Source organism: Chiloscyllium plagiosum, chromosome 30, assembly GCF_004010195.1.
Source record: "Chiloscyllium plagiosum isolate BGI_BamShark_2017 chromosome 30, ASM401019v2, whole genome shotgun sequence".
Lineage (NCBI taxonomy): Eukaryota > Metazoa > Chordata > Chondrichthyes > Orectolobiformes > Hemiscylliidae > Chiloscyllium > Chiloscyllium plagiosum.
This window is the reverse complement of record NC_057739.1, coordinates 45166722-45184974: the sequence shown is the minus strand read 5'-3', so window position 1 is coordinate 45184974 and position 18253 is coordinate 45166722. Positions and strand designations below refer to the sequence as shown.

The 18253-nt window shown below is 47.1% G+C and overlaps 1 protein-coding gene across 3 annotated transcripts in view; it reads right to left on the bottom strand.

The window, feature by feature from the left end:
* The window catches only part of snapc4 (small nuclear RNA activating complex, polypeptide 4), a 41267-nt gene that overhangs the window by 5529 nt on the left and 17485 nt on the right, over positions 1-18253 (bottom strand). For 2 of the 3 annotated variants that reach the window (XM_043720631.1, XM_043720634.1), the window contains 10 exons: positions 18061-18167; positions 16712-16806; positions 14497-14591; positions 13960-14045; positions 12697-13155; positions 10793-10991; positions 9408-9478; positions 8642-8686; positions 8142-8169; positions 2664-4348 (listed from right to left, as the gene is read on the bottom strand). In XM_043720631.1, the coding sequence (XP_043576566.1) occupies positions 2664-4348; positions 8142-8169; positions 8642-8686; positions 9408-9478; positions 10793-10991; positions 12697-13155; positions 13960-14045; positions 14497-14591; positions 16712-16806; positions 18061-18167 (2870 nt within the window). The remainder of the gene's footprint in view (positions 1-2663; positions 4349-8141; positions 8170-8641; positions 8687-9407; positions 9479-10792; positions 10992-12696; positions 13156-13959; positions 14046-14496; positions 14592-16711; positions 16807-18060; positions 18168-18253) is intronic. The other variant, XM_043720632.1, reaches the window with a different exon arrangement.

The window sequence follows — 18253 nt, the reverse complement described above, 5'->3', positions numbered from 1 at the left end:
TGACTGCCTGTAGGTCTTGAACAAACCTCCATTCCTCCGGTTCACTTGGAATTTTTGCCTTTTTGATCAGAAAAATGTGAGTTCTCACCGGTGAGTTTACAAAGGGGATTATCTCTCTCGTCTGTGGGAAGGATTGAAAGACTGGAGTAACTACGTTCATGGGTTGTAACTGGTATTGTGCCCTGCAAGGACGATACTCCGACTTCGTGGTTACTCGTATTGGTTCACAACCTCGTATAAGCCGCAAATCATGTTTTCCTTTTACGCATAATTCAGGAGGGACCGTTATTAATCTTGAGTCTGAGAATTTATATTAGGGAATCGCCAGGCCAGCCTTCTCGGCTCTTCAGGGCTCGGGGGGGGGGGGGGGGGCGGTGGGAGAAGGGCGAGGGCGTCAGTTCAAATCCATCTGTCACAGACATGTCATAAAGACCTGGACCTTGAAGCTCACGTGCTAAAACAACGTGGTCTCTGGTTAACTTGGAGTTGGTTTGAGGATGACACTGGTTCCCCATTCCTTCAGGCCAGGTCAGAGGGCAGTTAGCATCAAGTACATTGTATTTGGTCTGCAGTCACTCGTAACCCAGATCAGGGAAGGACGGTAAATTTTATTCCATAAAGGAAATTACACCAATTCATGGTGCTCCCATGGTCACCATCACTAAGACTACATTTTATTCCAACTTTTTATGAACTGAATTTAACTTGCAGCAAAATGAAACAAAGAACTGTGGAGCTGAGAATCTAAAACTAAACCAGAAATTGCTGGAGAGACTCAGCAGGTCTGGCAGCATCTATGGGGGACTAAAGTTAACATTTGAAGTGTGGTAATTCTTCATCAGAGCTGATAGCAGCGAGGGAGAAGGCACAGTGAAACGGGGATATGGCTGGGCAGAAGCTGGAGATAGGTGGAGATCCACTGCCTTCTCCCTACCTCTCCTTGAACAATACCTTCAGCATAAACACCACTTCTCCCTCACTATCAGCTCTGATGAAGAGTCACCCAACTTGAAACATTAACCCTGCTTTCTTCCCATAGATACTGCCAGACCTGCTGAGTCTCTCCAGCAATTTCTGGTTTAGTTCACTTCCAGCGAGCTGCAATGGTGGGTTTTGGATCCATGTGCCCAGAGCATTAGTCCAGTCCTCTGGGTTACGCACCCGGTGAGATTACCACGGCACTGCCATCTCCCCAAGGTCACCCCTGCAGCTCGAGAGCAGGGTGCAAACAGATGGGAGCAAGACTGACACAATCAGAGACCAGCAACTACTACACAGTGACTGCTTTATTTCTATAACACCCTGCCCCCATTCAAACCTCATGTCCAGGGGCGTCTCTGCTTTCTGCACAGCTGCAACAAAAGCGGAATCATAGCATCTGGATCTGTCAGAACATCCATTCTGCTCTGGACTCGGTCACTTGTTCAACACACAACTCACATCTTTAACCCCAACTTCCTTTTCCATTAAAACGTGAACCATGACAGAATGAAACAGACACTAACTTCCCATATTCGGGTGGGCTGCCTCACTTACTGGCAGGCTAGTCCACAGGAACATTTAACCCTTCCAGCAATAAGGATTGCACTAATGCCTAAGCACTGCCTGGTGAAGCAACTCTGGGGAAAATCCAACAAATCCTTCCGCACTGGTTCGGGTGACTGGTGCAAGTATCTCCTGGGCCGACTGGGGATGGTTTAGAAGTTGTACTGACTGGGTCATTCAGAAACAGAGGGTGCAAATCTCAGTGTGGCCATTTCATACCAACGGGGGAACTGAGCAGGACTGTAAAGACTCTCATTCACAACCCCAACTGGGTGACTAATGCCACCCCCACCCCCTAGAAGGAGGAGACCTGCAGGCCTTACCCAATCTGGATCTATTGGGGAATGCAGTCCCACCAGCGGTAGCTGGCCATTTACTGTCGTCACTGAAGGTATTCAACCCACTGCCATTTCTCTCAGGGGGTTGTAAGCCTTTGGAATATCCTTCCTCTGAAGATGGTGGAAACACCATGATGGGATTGTTTTAAGGCAGAGTTGGCTTGATTCTTGATAAGCTGGGAAGGATGAGGGGTCAGACAGACTGAGCAAGGAAGGTTATCGACAGGAAGTGGGAATGGGGGATTTGAGGCTATAATTAAGTCAGTGATAATTTTACTAAGTGCCAGAGCAGGTGAAAGGGGCTGGATGGTGTGCGCATACGTATCAGTGCTTGATGAAGGCGGCTCATCGAGTACAGATGGCTTATAATTGACAGTCTTGCCAGTAACTGCCAGGAATGAATTAATAAAATATTTTACAAAGTGACATAACAGGGGGGGTGAGCAGTGAATAAACTTTGGCCACATCGATCAGGAAACACCCCAGCCTGTACTGAGTTGATTGACAGGGCAGCAGAAAGCGTTTTTGCCCGAGTGTGTGGGGAGAGGGAGGCTGAGCAGGGGACTGAAATATCCCACTGCAGCAGAACAAGTACATGTGTGCTCATAGGCTTAATGAGGCTTTGAAAACTCGACAATAAGCTGCAGTGGGCAAGGGGCTGTGTGTAGACTGGAAGGAGCTCTCTACACCTCTCTTTGTGGGGGGGGGGGGTGGGGGGTGATGGAGAGAGGGAAACAAAGCAAGCAGAATTCTGGCAGCTTTCTATATTCTCCTACTCACCAGGCTGCCTGTCAAGTTACTGCCAAACGACAGGTCCGTGAAGGAGACTTCAAAGGGTTGATGTAACTCTCCTTCAGCCATTTCATCTGCAGCAGACTGCTCCTGAGGATCTGCAGCACTGTCCTCACTTGCTCCATCAGTGTCTGTGCACTCACTCGCTTCCTCAGAGTCGGAGTCAGGGACTCCCATCGTTGGGTTAATGGTGGTTCGGTTTCCGTGTGGCGGCAGTGTAGCTAGAAACGCTGGCAACGTGAAAGCGGAGAGGAATCGTGATTTCAGGAGCTGGTAGGCTGGCTCATTCTGCAGACGCTCAGCTACCAGGGCCCTGGCTGCCTCGAGTTTGATTTTGGGGTCAGCTCCATCAGGAGGCCCAAAGCCAGACAGATTCTGCTCCAAGGCCGTCTTGTGTAGCAGCAAGTTCGATAAGATTCTCAGTGTGGAAGAGAAGGGAGGCAGGTATGGCAGGCTAGTGGGCATGCCTGGCACCTGTATACCACCCTTGCCTTGCAGCCAGTCTCTCATCACTGCTTCTGGCTCACAGGACAAAAGACTAAAGTCGACAGTGTAATTGGTTGGCTGTAATTTGCACAGGGGCTCCAGACGCTGCGTTAAGACGATGGGGCCTGCAGTCTGTAATAAACCTCCGCCCTGGAGAAGGTGCCTGGGGAGATTCGGGTTGTTGGAGCTGGCCACTGGTAAACGGAGATTGGTGGCAGTGGGGACTACAGCAGTCAGTGCCACAGTGTGGGCTGAAGCTGGGGGAGCAGTTGCTGGGGTTTGCTGAATTGCTGGTGAAGGGGAGGCCAGAGGCTGGCTTAATGAGGTGGTGGGTGACACTGTCACAGCATCGTTACCAACTGCTGCCTGACTAATGACAGGGCCACAACCGGCCGGTCCCGGCGCCACACTGGGCACTGAGATAGTGCTGGAGCTGGTCACAGTGTTGGTTGGCTGAGACGCGGAGGGCACAGCCTGACCAGCGGCTGGAGGAGGGAGGCTGGGGCCGGGCTGAGCTGGGAGCGAGCCTGGAGGGACACACACCAAACCATTAGGGGTGAGAACTGCCATGACGGGTACAGTGGAGTTGGGGAGCATCAGCTGCAACAACGTGCCACTGGGTAGCACCAGGGCTGGAGCCGGTGGCATTGGGGCAATGGGCATCAGCCGACGCTGGGTGCTGGCAGTGCTGGGTTTAACAGGAGCACGAGCACGGGTACGGGCACGGGTACGGACACGAGCAGGGGCACGTGCACGAGCAGCTGGCTGGCTTTGGTCGCTCGGTGCTGTTGCGTCTGATGTTGAGCCCTGCCCCCCTGCATCAGGTGTCACCTGGTCAGGTGCAACCTCTTGGAGTGAAGGTTGGTTCCCATGTTTCGGTCTGCGCCTCCCCTTCCTGTATACTTTGATTGGAACAGGGCGTTTCTTGCCTCCTGCCTCCTCACTGAGGGAATCTGCCAGGTGGGCCAGGGAGGCCATGGAGTGTGGGGCAGCACCAACAGCCTGGGCTTTGCGCTTTTCGGTTAGTAACTCCAGGACAGTTTTTGGTTTATTTAATGGCAGTGGGGCAGCCGGTTTAAACCGACCGACACCCATAGTGTCCTTGCTGCTCATGCTGACGGTGCTGTCTTTCATCCACCGCGGGCCACAAGGGTCTTGCCCCAGTCGCTCACCGTACTGCTCCTTTTCTAGCAGGAGGAGACAAACAAAAAAAAAATCATGAGGTGACTGAGGTAGAGACAAGAAAAGGGAAATTATTTCATTTAAAAGAAAAGCTTAAAATCAAAAAGTAAATGTAGAATTACAGAACCGTACAACTCTGGATCACTGCCTCGGTGCTGGCCTTTGGAAGATTCTACCTTATTAATCCCAAAGCCCCCTTCACTTTGCCCATGAACATGAAGCATTTACAGGTTAAAATATGTTCCAACTTCCTCTGGAAAGTTATTATTAAACCTGCTCCCACTGCCCTTTCGGACAGAACTTTCCAAATCACAACTTTGCTGTGTTTAGAAACATCTCTCGTATACTGATTCTTTTCCCACTTTTCTCCCAGGTGTCCCTCTGGGGACCGAATCTCCTCCCATGAGAAACCGTTTCCCATTTACTGGATCAGTGTCCCTCAATGTGACCAACTACTGATTCCCCTCAAAGTGAAATAAGGAAAACACACTGACTGATAAGTGTGGAACTCTCCTCTGCAATCATTTATTCATGCTCAAACAACTACTAACTTTAATCAGAGGCTGATCGATTTCTACGATTGGAAAGAGGTGAAGGAATATGGATTAGTGGGGGAAACAAACCCAGCTTCTCCACAGAAACCGCTCAGCTGTCGACCATTCTCTCCTCAACCTGGAGGACTACCTACAACTTCTATAGTGGTGATCACTTTAATCTCATCACAAAAACAGTAAAACCAGCTCAGAGTTCATAACAAAGACAACACAACCCAGCTCCCAGGCTGTCGAAAAGTACTGCAGTCAATTCAAGGCTCAGAAACACAACACCCAAGTGTTAACTAGGGTACAACAAGTTGCACTTACACCGTAACGACTGGAGGCTTGAGCCCCACTCCATACTGACACTGCTCAGTTAGGACTGACAACGATTAGTTTTGGATCAGGCTTTAAGCCAAAGTCTGCTTCTAGGGTGGACAAGAAAAATCCCACTGCTTTTATTTTGCAGAAGAGCTCTCAAAACATAGAATACAGAACAGCACAGGAAGAGGCCCTTCGGCCCACAGTGTCTGTGCCGACCATGATGTCAATGTAAATTAACCCCATCTGCCTGCACATGGTCTGTAAGCCTCTTTTTCCTGCCTATTCATGTGGCTTCAAAATGCCTCAAACATCGCTATCATGTCTGCTTCCACCAGCGCCCCGAACAGCACATTCTAGGCACCTACCGCCTTCTGGGTAAAAATACACTCGCCTCACTCCTCTTTAAATATTCCCCCACTTATCATAAAGCTACGCTGCCTAGTATTTGACATTTCTACCCTGGGAAAAAGGGTCCAATACTCTCCAATCCAGGCAATGTCCTTGTCGACCTCCCTTGCATTTTCTCCAAAGCCTCCACATCCTCCCTTTAAATGTGGTGACCAGAACTGCACACAATATTCCAAATGTGACCAAATTAAAGTCTTATACAGCTGCGACACAACCTGCCAACTTTTATACTCAATGCCCTGACAGATGAAGGCAAGCATGCCAGGCGCCTTCTTTACCAGCTTACTCAATAATGCTGCCACTTTCAGGGCGCTATGGACTTGCATCCCAAGATCCCCCTGTATATCAATGCTCCTCAGGGTCCTGCCATTTATTGTTTACATTCCTCCCACAATGCACCACCTCACACTTGTCCAGATTAAACTCCATCTGCCATTTCTGCACCCAACTTTCCAACTGATGGAAATCCTTTGACAGCCTTCCTCACTATCCACAACCCCACCAGTTTTTAGATTAGATTTAGATTACTTAGTGTGGAAACAGCCCCTTCGGCCCAACGACTCCACAATGACCCCGAAGAGCAACTCACCTAGACCCATTCCTCTACATTTACCCCTGCACCTAACACTACGGGCAATTTAGAATGGCCAACTCACCTAACCGGCACATTTTTGGACTGTGGGAGGAAACCGGAGCACCCGGAGGAAACCCACGCAGACACGGGGAGTGTGTGCAAACTCCACACAGTCGCCTGAGGCGGGAATTGAACCCGGGTCTCTGGTGCTGTGAGGCAGCAGTGCTAACCACTGTGCCACCGTACCGCCCACAATTTGAAATGTTTACATTTCCTGTCAAAACCTCCCAAAACATTGTTTAATGTAAACTATACAAGAGCTTGTTAAATCAGGGAGAGTTAACTGCAAACTTACTAATCAGACAACTAACATTTTCATCCAAATGATTTATATGGATATATATTACAAACAGAAATCCCAGCAGTGATTCCTGCAGAACACCACTGGTCACAGACCTACAGCCAGAAAAACACCCCTCCACAACTACCCGGTCTCCTATGATCAAACCAATTTTGTATCCACTTGCCAATTCACCATGGATTCAATGAAATCTTCGGGGCTAGCCTACCACAAGGGACCGTGTCAAATACTTCATTCAAGTCCATATAGACAACATCCACTTCCCTACCCTCACCCATAATCTTCATCTCTTCCTTCAAAAACTCAATCAAATTTAAGACAAAACCATTCCACACAAAGCCATGCTGACTATTCTGAGGAAAAGTCACTGGACCTGAAGCGTTAACTCTGATTTCTCTCCACAGATGCTGCCAGACTTGCTGAGCTTTTCCAGCAATTTCTGTTTTTATTTATGCTACGCTGACTATCCCTAACAAATCAATTCTTCTCCAAATGCAAGTAAATCTTGGTCCGAAGAATTTTTTCCAATAATGTCCCTACCATTTTCCCAGTATCCTGGTCCAATATTTACTGCTCAATCAATGTTAAGAATGAGTCCAATGTCACATTTGCTGCTTCTGACCTGTCAGCACACCATGCAATACAACAGCTCCTGTATTTCAAAACTACACTTTTGTGGTGAGAAATATTTTTGAACAATACTGCCTCCACCACTGATGTTCAGTAGCAGCAGTATGTACCATTTATATGCCGCACTGCAGAACTTGCCCAAGATTCCTTAGATAGCACCTTCCAAATCCTACCATCTAGAAGGACAAGGGCAGCAGATACCAGGGAACACCTCCCGGACTTGGAACTACATCACCATTCCTTCAGTGTTATTGGATGAACATTCCGTTTCTGCTGACGTGGGTGTTCCTACACCCCAAGGATGACAGCAGTTCATCACCACCTCCTCAAGGGCAATTAAGGATGGGCAATAAAGGTGGTCTACACTGTGATACCCACATCTCGTGAATGAATGAACGGAGGAAAAAAGATATTTGAAACAGATTGTGAAAAGCTTGATAGAAAACCAAGTCTTTCTTTCAAAAGAAAGTACAAGGATGATGTGTAATGCTGCATCACGTCATCAAGGTCAAAGCCCCACTGACAGTAACAATCCCCTGGGAGAGGGAAAGAAACTGGAAAATCCCATGGCTGATAAAAAGGGAATTAAAGCATTGGAAAACTCATGCGAGAATCCTTCAGATGATCTGGGAGTGTTGTGTAGCGTATTGACCAAGGAGAAAGTTGTAAGAAACTGTGATACCATTTGAGGAATCATGGATTGCTGAGTTTTCCAGCAGCCCCCTGTGGGAGCTTCCCTCTAAATATGAGCATTTCTCAGGGACAGGATCATCATCCAGTGACCATCCACAAAACTACACACCAGTGACAGCTACACCACTGGGTAACAGCAAAGCAGCTCCCTCCTGAGTGCAGCCCTGAATCAGGGGAGGACGATGCTGGAGGATTGCAGGGAGTGAGAAACCCGCAGGTATATCCACTGAAAAAGCACACGCACTGGTGATGTTCAAAAAGTCATACTATACCAGACAAACCTTGGGCATCCTGATTCATCTACAAGAGACAGAGAAAACACAGTGAAGGCAGGTTGATAGACAGTATGCCCAAATACTCTTCTGTCATCCAAAGAACCACATCACTATGCAATAATTAGTATTAAAGCCCTCCACCTGGCCCCTCAGGGGTCCAGAAGCCAATTTGCCTGGGAAGATCTTGGCTGAAACAGCTCCAACCCCCTGAACTACTGGGCAAATAACAGCACATTGCTGAACATCATTTGGATCTTACTCGGAGCCCTACATTTGGATCTTACTCGGAGCCCTACATTTGGATCTTACTCGGAGCCCTACATTTGCCTCAATAGCCTTGATCTGACCCTTGCACATGCCTTTCCAAATGCATGTTTTCTCCCTCTGCATACAGTCAGATATAAACCCCAGCTCTCCCATTCTCTCAGCTTGAACATAGCCCCTCAAGATACCCCTTAGCAACACGACTGTAATGAAGATTCTCAACCTCAGGTTACCTTTTTTAGAATCTGCATGCAGCCTTCCTTGTCGATCCGAAACAACTGCAAACAACAGAGTGGCAAAGTTAGTACGTGGGTCCTTTCTGCTGAGACTCTCGCTCCTTCTGTGTCCTGGCTCTCTCATGAGGCAGGGTATAGTAATCATCCCAGTTAAACCCCCTCATTGTCCATGGACATTCACTTTGAATATAGTTGACTGCATTAAATTGGTGGATGCTCTGTGCTTGGGTAAAATGAGAAGCAGGTAGTTATTCATATTCCACAGGAATTCAACCAAGATTTTGTCACCAAGTCTGTCAGTACCGACAGGGAAACCAGTCTCACTTCAACCAGCAACGTGAGGGAGCTAGATTCAGGGTTCCAAACCTCAAATGACATGAAAAGTTAAAGTACAGTATGGGGCTAGATACAGAGCAAAGGTCTGTCTACACTGTCCCCATCTGACTCTCCCAGAACAGGGACAGCATGGGCTTCGATACAGAAGCATCCTCAGTCCCAATCAGAAAGCATTGATTGCTGAGCCACTTCCCCTCTATTGTAACATCAGTGCATCAATACTTTGCATCAATACTTTGTACCTGCATAGATTAGGAGGGGAATAGAACCGTTCCAAACCGGTCAGTGCAAAGATGGGCGATCTGGTCTTTCATATCTGGTCACAAATTCTAGTGCTTGCAATTTTATGATGGACCACCTGACTCTCAGCACTGCCCTGAGACATGGGCTCTTTTGAAAAAAACTCAATAGCACAGTGAAACCTTACCTGTACCAAGAGAGTAAAAACAGGCGTAGTGCTTAAGCCAGTAGCTTCCAGTCTCTCGCGTATAATGTCAGCTAGATAATAGAAAGAGTCAGAAAATTACATTAAATCTCAGTACCACAACACTTCAAGCAGATACTTAACTGCTCCATTTAGACACACTCTGGGCATTTTTCATGCATAAATCTCACTACAAGTCCAATGAATTTGTAGGTTTAACTGCTTGGTGGAATTATTTCATCACTCCCCAAGACAATGCTTTGAAATATAGATTCAGGGAGTGCCAATTCTCAGCATGTTAAACAGAGCAGCCAATCTTCCTGCTCACGTTAACAATGCCAGTCATTTCTGTATATACACACCAACATTCTCCTTTGTGCTACATTAATATAGATCCTCTGGTTATCACAAAGCCATTTTTGGGATCTTGCTGTGTGAACTCTCTCAGCACTCCTACATTATAATGGTAAAATGTGAAGGAGATTTTATAATGCAAGTCTCCACCACCTCCACCCCATTTTAAATAAACATACCACGCTGCCAAAGCCGTGCCTGAACAGAAACAAAGCCGGACCTATTCTGGTGTGGACCTGAAGGGGAACTACTACGTTTTCACATCTGACTAACTTGTTATTTACAGCATTTCCATTGCTGTTCTAGAGTGCATACCATCTCACTCAGGGTAGGTATCCCTCGGCAAGAGAAATACAAAGATACAAACAGGGGAGGAGTAGGCCACTCAAACCTGCAAGTCTGCCTTGCTGTTCTGTACAATCATGGCTAATTTGACTTTAAGCTCAACTCCACGTTGCTGCGTCCCCGCAATAACCTTTCATTGCCTTAATCATCAACAATCTATTATAAAAATATTAAACAATTTTGCATCCAATGCTGTTTGAGGAAGGGAATTCTAAAGACCCAATGCTGAGAGAAACATGTTTCCTCATCGGTTTTAAATGGGCAACCCCTTGTGTAAACTACGACCCCAGATCTAGATTCTCTCAAGAGGAAACAGCCTTTCCACCTAGCCAAGGCCCCTCCGAACCTTTATACATTTCAGTTACGTTACCTCAGACTCTTCTAAACTCCAGAGGATACAAGTCTATCAAACACAGGTCAGTGAGCATAGGGGAGAGAGCATGTAGTGCGAGCCTGAATATGGGTAGCTGGGATCAACTCAAGTTTGTGTAGACTTGGGGAAGGTGGCACGACAGCCAGAGTAGTTGAACTGATGTGCAAAGGAGTGAATTAGGGACACAGCCCCTGAGTAGATTCAGACACCAAGCCTGGCATTTGGGAGGGACACAGGAGAATGCAGTGATCCTGCAGGTCTCGTGGTGCAGGAAAGCCCAGCTCAGAGTTGCTGGCCTAGGTACCAGGGGCCTCACCTTCTCTCCGTTCGACCATCTTAGGTGCGGTCCAACGACACATCTCTGCAATGAGCTTCTTCTCCAGAATGACCCTGCAGGTCTGGCGCACTGTCCTCCTATTTTCCCTCCGAGATCGCAGAGGTCTCTGATAGGCGACTTTCACTGCTGGGCACGCAGCTGCTTCGGATGGTGCTCCACTCTGTGCAGCTAGATCCCTCTGTGCAAATCAAAGTGAAACAAAATTCAGGTCTTTCTGCAGACAGGTGAATGCATTGTTCACAGACTACCTGGCCAGCCCAGATTGGGTCAGGTGTGGGTCTTTGTTCCCTGAAAGGCAAGCTTCACCTGGTTTCAGATCATATTATTGAAGCATACGGCATCAGGAAGCCATTCTTCCCAGGGCCAGCTCTTCCACAGCTAGTCAATGAGCTCCACTCCCCTCTTCTCCCATACCCCAATAAATATTTTTCTATTCAATTCAGTTTTGAAAGCTTGTGTTGAATTTGCTTTCACTGCCCTTTCAGACAATACAGTTCAGATGATAGCGCATTGCAGAGAGGAAAACAAATGAGCTCTGTGTTGGTTTACTTTTTTGGCCAATTACCTTAAATGGAGTTACTGACCTTCCCATCAGAATCTCAAACTCTCGTATCGAGTCACAGCGATGGGCATGGGCGACAGAATAGTTCCTTTCTCCCTTGAATAGGTGATCAAGAGTAAGGGACTTCAAGTGGACAGTTTGAGATTTGTAAATACAAATAAGGAAAAGTAGGCCATTCAGCCCTTCAAATAAGATCATGGCGGATCCAATTTTGGTCTCAACTCTACAGCCATGCATATCTCCGATAACTGCTCATCTCCTTGGAAATAAAAGATTGGCTCAAGTCAAAATGACTCGGGGTGGCACAATGGTTAACACTGCTGCCTCACAGCACTAGGGTCCCAGGTTCAATTCCAGCCTCAGGCGACTATCTGCGCAGAGTTTGCACATTCTCCCTGTGTCTGTGTGGATTTCCTCCGGGTGCTCCGGTTTCCTCCCACAATCCAAAGATGTGCAGTCAGGTGGCTTGGCCGTGCTAAATTGCGCATAGTGTTAGGTGCATTAGTCAGAGGGAAATGAGTCTGGGTGGGTTGTTCTTCGGAGGGTCAGTGTGGACTGGTTGGGCCAAAGGGCCTGTTTCCACACTGTAGGGAATCTAATCACGTTGCTGGGCTGTTGCAAATACACTGTGAAGGTTGTGAACATCATTCTGAGAATGAAGCCAGCTGTCTCACTGGCTCTGAATGGACCTGGACAAAGCTGCAGCTTCCCTCCCCCACTGTGCCCAACCTTCCCTCAGCTATATCAAAGGTTTTAACACAATGCTCAGGCTGCAAAAAAGCACAAAGTGCTGGAAAAGCTCAGCAGGCCTGGCAGCATCCGTGGACAGAAATCAAGAGTTAACCTTTTGGCGCGAGGTGGGTAACCTGACCCAAAACATGAACTGATTTCTCTCCACAGATGCTGCCAGACCTGCTGAGCTTTTCCAACAATTTCTGTTTTGTTTCTGATTAACAGCACACGCAATTCCTTCAATTTTAACAGAGATAGGAATTCATCTTCCCTGGCTCAAACATCTAGGGACACAACCACTCTGCTATCAGACTTTCCCATTCACAGAGTAAAAGACTCTACAAGTACGTTTTTGAACACACTGGAGAAATTATTTGGGGGAAAGAACAGTAACCCAGAGTGCAACAATTAATTTTACCTCTCCCAAAATCATTCGTGCTTTGAAAAAAATGTACGCGCTCTAGGCAACCAGCAACATTTAAGATAAGTGAATAAAGAATCTGTTTGCCCCAAACTCAGAAACATTCTTCAGACTAATTTACAAAACGTTTTGAAAGTGGTCCAATGCCTGTCCATCTAGGACCCTTACCACTGTTCCTTTCTTGTCTGCTTCACTTGCATTTGCAACAGCACTGGCTCGACAAGACAAACGTCCCCAAAACCTATTTGCCTTGGGTCCCCCAAGGCGATTGACAGCTTCGACCTTCACAGTCGCTGTGCTGCTGGTCTGGCAGCTTTCGGAGATCTTGGCTGGCGCTGGCTTATTTTCAACAACTGGTACCCAACGGTCCACATCCAGCACCAGTGACTCAGCTGGATTCCAGCAGCTTGCCTCCCGCTTTTCCTGTTCCGTTTCCTCGACATCCTTGGAATCTTCCTCCTCCTCCTGTTGCTTCTGTCGCTCCCGCTCCCGCTCTTCCTCTGACTCCATGAATTCAATATCCTCAGATGAGTATTCCGAAGACTCGGAACTTGTTTCCCGCCGCCTCTTTTTAATGCGCTTTGGCCTGCTCTTTCTCGGAAGTTTAGACCGGGCCCATTCCTTGGCCTGAAAAATAAATTCAGTTGTCAAAACAAAGCAGATACATTTAAACCGGAAAGACTAATTTCTATAGCCTCAGTTATCACCCCAGGACATTCTAAAGCGCTTTTAACAAGAAATAAAGTAGCGTCTTAGATCCATCTGTGGGGAAAGTTTCTAATCGATTCACTGTAATTGTTCATAAACTCATTCTATTCCAATTCTATGGATTCTCATCGATCCCAGCACTGAGCAGCACACAGACAAAGACACACTGAATAGACTGCTGACTTCTGCTGAATGCACAACTGCTAACAGCTTGAATATGCAGCCAGAACAGGGCGAGTTGATTTCAATTGGGTCTTAGTGTTCCTGGATTAAAGGTAAATGTTAATCCAGTGCACCTCAAAAGGCAGACATCCTGGCTCTCGGGTCTACTGTACTACAATTATCCTCACCTTGGCTGGCGTTAGCCAACTCAGTATAGACCAGATTGAAACAGAATCCCTATGAGCTGTAGGTGTCAACACAAGACTCAATGATCCATTTGCCTATTGACAGAAGTGCAATTGCTTGCTAAGAGCAATTTTATTTTGTAATTTGTTTATGGGTGATGAACTGCCAGACTGTCAATGCTGCTAACGAGGGAGTTCCTATCAGGAAACTATGAACCATAACTTGGATAGTTTAAAAATAACTGCAGCTAAGGAAGAAAGCCCGATCTGGAGGAATTTCATCGCAACAGAAGCATCCTGATGTGTTGCACAGTGACCCAAAAGGATGACTTTTGGTCCGTTGTAAAAGGTGATCCCACTGTCAGCAGGCTCTCACCTTAATGCCTGTTAGTGCTTTCCATTTATGCAGACACTGAGCTTCTGTTCTGCCGACCAAGCCCGCAGATATCTTCGACCATCTACCTGTAAAAACATAGAAAGGTGTCCAAAGCAGAGTCAGAGTCGAGCTCCACTGTTACATAATGAGCTAGCATTCGCCACTCAGAGCAGAGGAACATGCTCCTGTACTGTTTCCTCACAGTCTGTCCAGAAACTGTGTTTAGTTTCAGCAATTAAGGCAGGGACTCTCAGATAATTGACAGTGTAACTGAAGATATAATGGAGCATAAACAGTTAAAGCAACTGCAGAATCTAACACATTTGATGTCATTCATATAACCAGTCTGTTAGTGAATCACTACATCAGCAGCACAGAGGGCAGAGAATTAGGCAGAGGAATGCAGGCAAGGAGAGTAAGCCATTCAGCCCCTCAAGCCCTGCTATTAAAGTACAACAGGGGATGACGTTTTACTTCTAAGACCACAGATTGTGTGGATGATATATCCTACAGAGATGCTGGACTGACATATCTTACCTACTCCGTGCTTGGCAAGCAGCTCCCTGAACTCGCTCTCTTCCTCAGGTGACCACCTTCCTTTGCGGAGATTATGATTCAAAGTATTCAGAAACCTGTGAAAGAATGAACACAGTCATCGCCTGAAGCTGAACGTCACCTCAGGTTCCTCCCCTCAGCCATCCACGATGCAAAACTGAACATAAATCTGTTAAAGGACACCAGCTCCTCCCAGGGCTGTCTGTCACATCAGTCCCTCCATGGCATCAATTTCCTTCATTTAAGGAGAATAAGTTTAAAACAGAGATGGGGAGAAATTGCTTCTCAAAGGGTTGCAAATCTGTGGAATTCACTCCCCTGGAGTGAGATGGATGCCAGGACTCGAAGTTAATTTGAGGAGGGAGATGGACCTTTTGAATTAATAATGCAAGGGTGACGGAGAGTGGATAGGAAAGTGGACAGAGGCTAAAATGAGACCAGCCATCTTGTTGGAGCAGGCTGCTCCATGGTCTTCTGCTCTCAGCAAAGCAAAACCACCAGCAACAGCTCAACGGGTGAAAGGTCAGCTAAGCAGGTCACCAAACCCCAGACTACAGAAAGAGAAGAGCCAAGGCATGATCCCACAGCTCATTAGGCACCATCGATCACAGCCGAGTGCCAAGCAAGTGTATGCATCAGATTCGGTGTACCTGGAATTGAGGGGGATTGGGGCAAAGCGAAGACGAGAGGACACACTGATCCTCTGAACCACTCCAAAGTCCCAACTCCAGGTCTGCTCGAACTCCTTGATACCACACTTGGTAAAACACGGCCTTGATGTGAAGGGTCGTCAGGCTCACCTCATCTCCAGAACTCAGCTCTTTTCTCCAAGTCTGACAGAAGGTTATGACAAAGTCAGGAGATGATGGGCCCTGGTGGAACTCAAACTGAGTGTCAGAGAAAAGGTCAGTGCTGAGCAAGTGGAGCTTGACATCACTGTTGATAACACCTTCTATGCCTGGCCCATCTTCAGCTGCTTCAGCAATGACCTGCCATCCAGCATAAGGTCAGAAGTGGGCAAGTTCACTGATAATTCCTCAATGTTTAGCACCCTTCGCGAATCCTCAGATACTGAAAAAGTCCACATTCAAGTGCAATAAGACTTGGACAATACCCAGGCTTGGGCTGACAAATGGAAAGTAATATTTGTGCCACACAAATGCCAGGCAATGACTATCTCTAACGCAAATCGAACTGTCATTCCTTGACATTCGATGACATTCATCACCACTGAATATCAACATCTGGGAGTTACCAGTGACCAGAAATTCAACTGGACTAGACACATAAGCACTTTGACTACAATACAAGTTAGAGAATAGGGTTACTGGATTGAGTAACTCATGCCCCAATTCCTAAAGCCTGCCCACTATCTATGGCACGAGTCTGGAGTGTGATGTATTATTCCCCACTTGCCTGGATGGGTACAGCTCCAACAATACTCAAGAAGCTTAACACCATCCAGGACAAAGTAACTCTCTTGAACGTCACCTCATTCACAAAGATCCACTCCCTTCACCACTGACATTCCATTTAAGCTGCTCAGTTGTGCATTCCAATGTTTTGCACACGATTTGACATCAGCACACTGATCGCAGCATTGATTTTCAATTGGGGAAGTTGCTATTGCACATAGACCTCAGAGGCCCATGCACACAAAGACAATTTGAGTGATTTCTGCCCACCACTGATGTTCAGTAGCAGCAGTGTGTACCAGCTACAAGATGCACTGCAGAAATGACCAAGGCTGCTTCAACAACACCTTCCAAACCCATTTCCATCGACAAGGGTAGCGGGTAGACGTGCACGTCACATTTTGCAAGTTCCCCTCCAAGTTACTCACCACCCTGACTCAGACACACCACTCCTTCACTGTCACTGGGTCAAAACTCTAGAACTCCCTCTTAGGTGGCACTGCACAGACTACAGGGAATCAAGGGGGTAGCTCACCACCACCTCCCGAGGGGCAACAAGGGATGGGCAATAAGTTCTGGCACCGTTAGCAATACCCATATCCTGTGAGTGAATTTAAAAACTTCCCATCCAGCAACTTCTACTAAAATGGAGGTTGGGGAGGAAAAGAGTAACTGTTGAATGGTGCATGCAGATACACAGGGTAATGAGCAGAAGCTGGGGTGTGGTCAATATTAACTTGCCTGGCTCCTAGAAACTGCTCTGCAAAGATCTAAGCTCATACCTGCCCCTGCACTGAGCATCAACCCTCCCAGGGACCTCTTCCTGGATCTTGAACCATTCCCGGGTTCCATATTTCGCCACTGCCTTCAGGAGTAGCTGGAAAACAAATCACAACGTTAAAGACCTCCACCATGACAGCCCTGTACCCCTTGTCAACTGCAGAGGAAAGCAGCTTCAAGTTCTCCGCTGTCTCGGTACCACTTTGACATTGGTGTAAGTGTCAATGCCTAGAGAATAAAGATGACTCTTTCCCAATACCTCCCTCGAAAAGAAGGGCCCAGAACTGGTGTATTGCACCTCCCTACTTCTAAATTCTCTAGCTCCAAATACAAAACCAAGGAACTCCTTTGTGTACTGCTTAAAAAATAAAGCAAAGCTTTTCTATCCTGCACCCATCAGAACAATTCACAAGACTACCAATTCAAGGAGAAATAAAATCAGTATTTATGGTGGATAGATGTGGCAACTGGTTGGTATGGGGCCTCTGGCTGGGAGATGGAGAACGTAGAAACTAAAGATGATTAATAGTTCACTGACAGGTTTTGAGGCATGATTTAGAGGTGCTGGTGTTGGAGTGGGGTGGACAAAGTTAGAAAGCACACAACGCCAGGTTTATTTGGGAGCACTAGCTTTCAGGGGAAGGAGCAGCGCTCTGAAAGCTGGTGCTTCCAATTAAACCTGTTTCACTATAACCTGCTGTTGTGTGATTTCTAACTAGGTTTTGAGGCAATTTTAAACCTGAGGGGCCCCTCTTGTGGTCCAATGGAAGTGCCCCTGCCTGGGATCAGAAAGGACTGGGTTCAAGTCCCACCTGCTCCTGAGGAGGGTAATAACAGCTCTGATTAGAAAAACAGGTAAATTAAAAAATGTTTAAACCAGGAGGGCTGTTGTGCCATCATGGGAAAGTCCTGACCTCTCACCCAGGAGCCCGGGGTCAAGATCGGCATGCTCCAGAGCTGTTTAACAACATCTCTGTGCAGGCTGATTAACTATCACATTTTAAACCAGGGTGGTTGCTACTGACTGGTGAAGGCATTGCTCTGGGCAGTGAGTCAGCAAATATCATCACCTACTTGGTGGGGCTGTATTCTTGGGAATTGTCCTGATCTGTACAAGGTACATTTTCCAGCAACTCTCAAGTTCTGTACTACCTTAAAAGGTTTTTTTAAAATTGGGTGAAGGGGTCATTGAGATATTTCCAGCAGAGGAAGAGGCTAGGTTGTCACCACATCCAGGCTGGGTGCATGGGGATAATTAAAAACAAAAGACTTGCCTCATGGCAGTGGCTACATCACTGAGCCCCACTTGTGGGACTGAGAGAGAAATGGCCAACAGCTGGTGGGAACATACCTCATCTTCTGCTTGTGTCCATGGCCCCCTCTTCACTGTGGGATCCAAAGACTTGGACCAGCGGTATAGCAGCTGGCTGCTATTCCGACCCTCCATGAAATATGCAACTGCAATGAAGAAACCAGGAATAACTAAATACTTCAGCATCACACCCACAGGCACCCCGTCAGGGCCAGGCCCCCTCACCCACCCC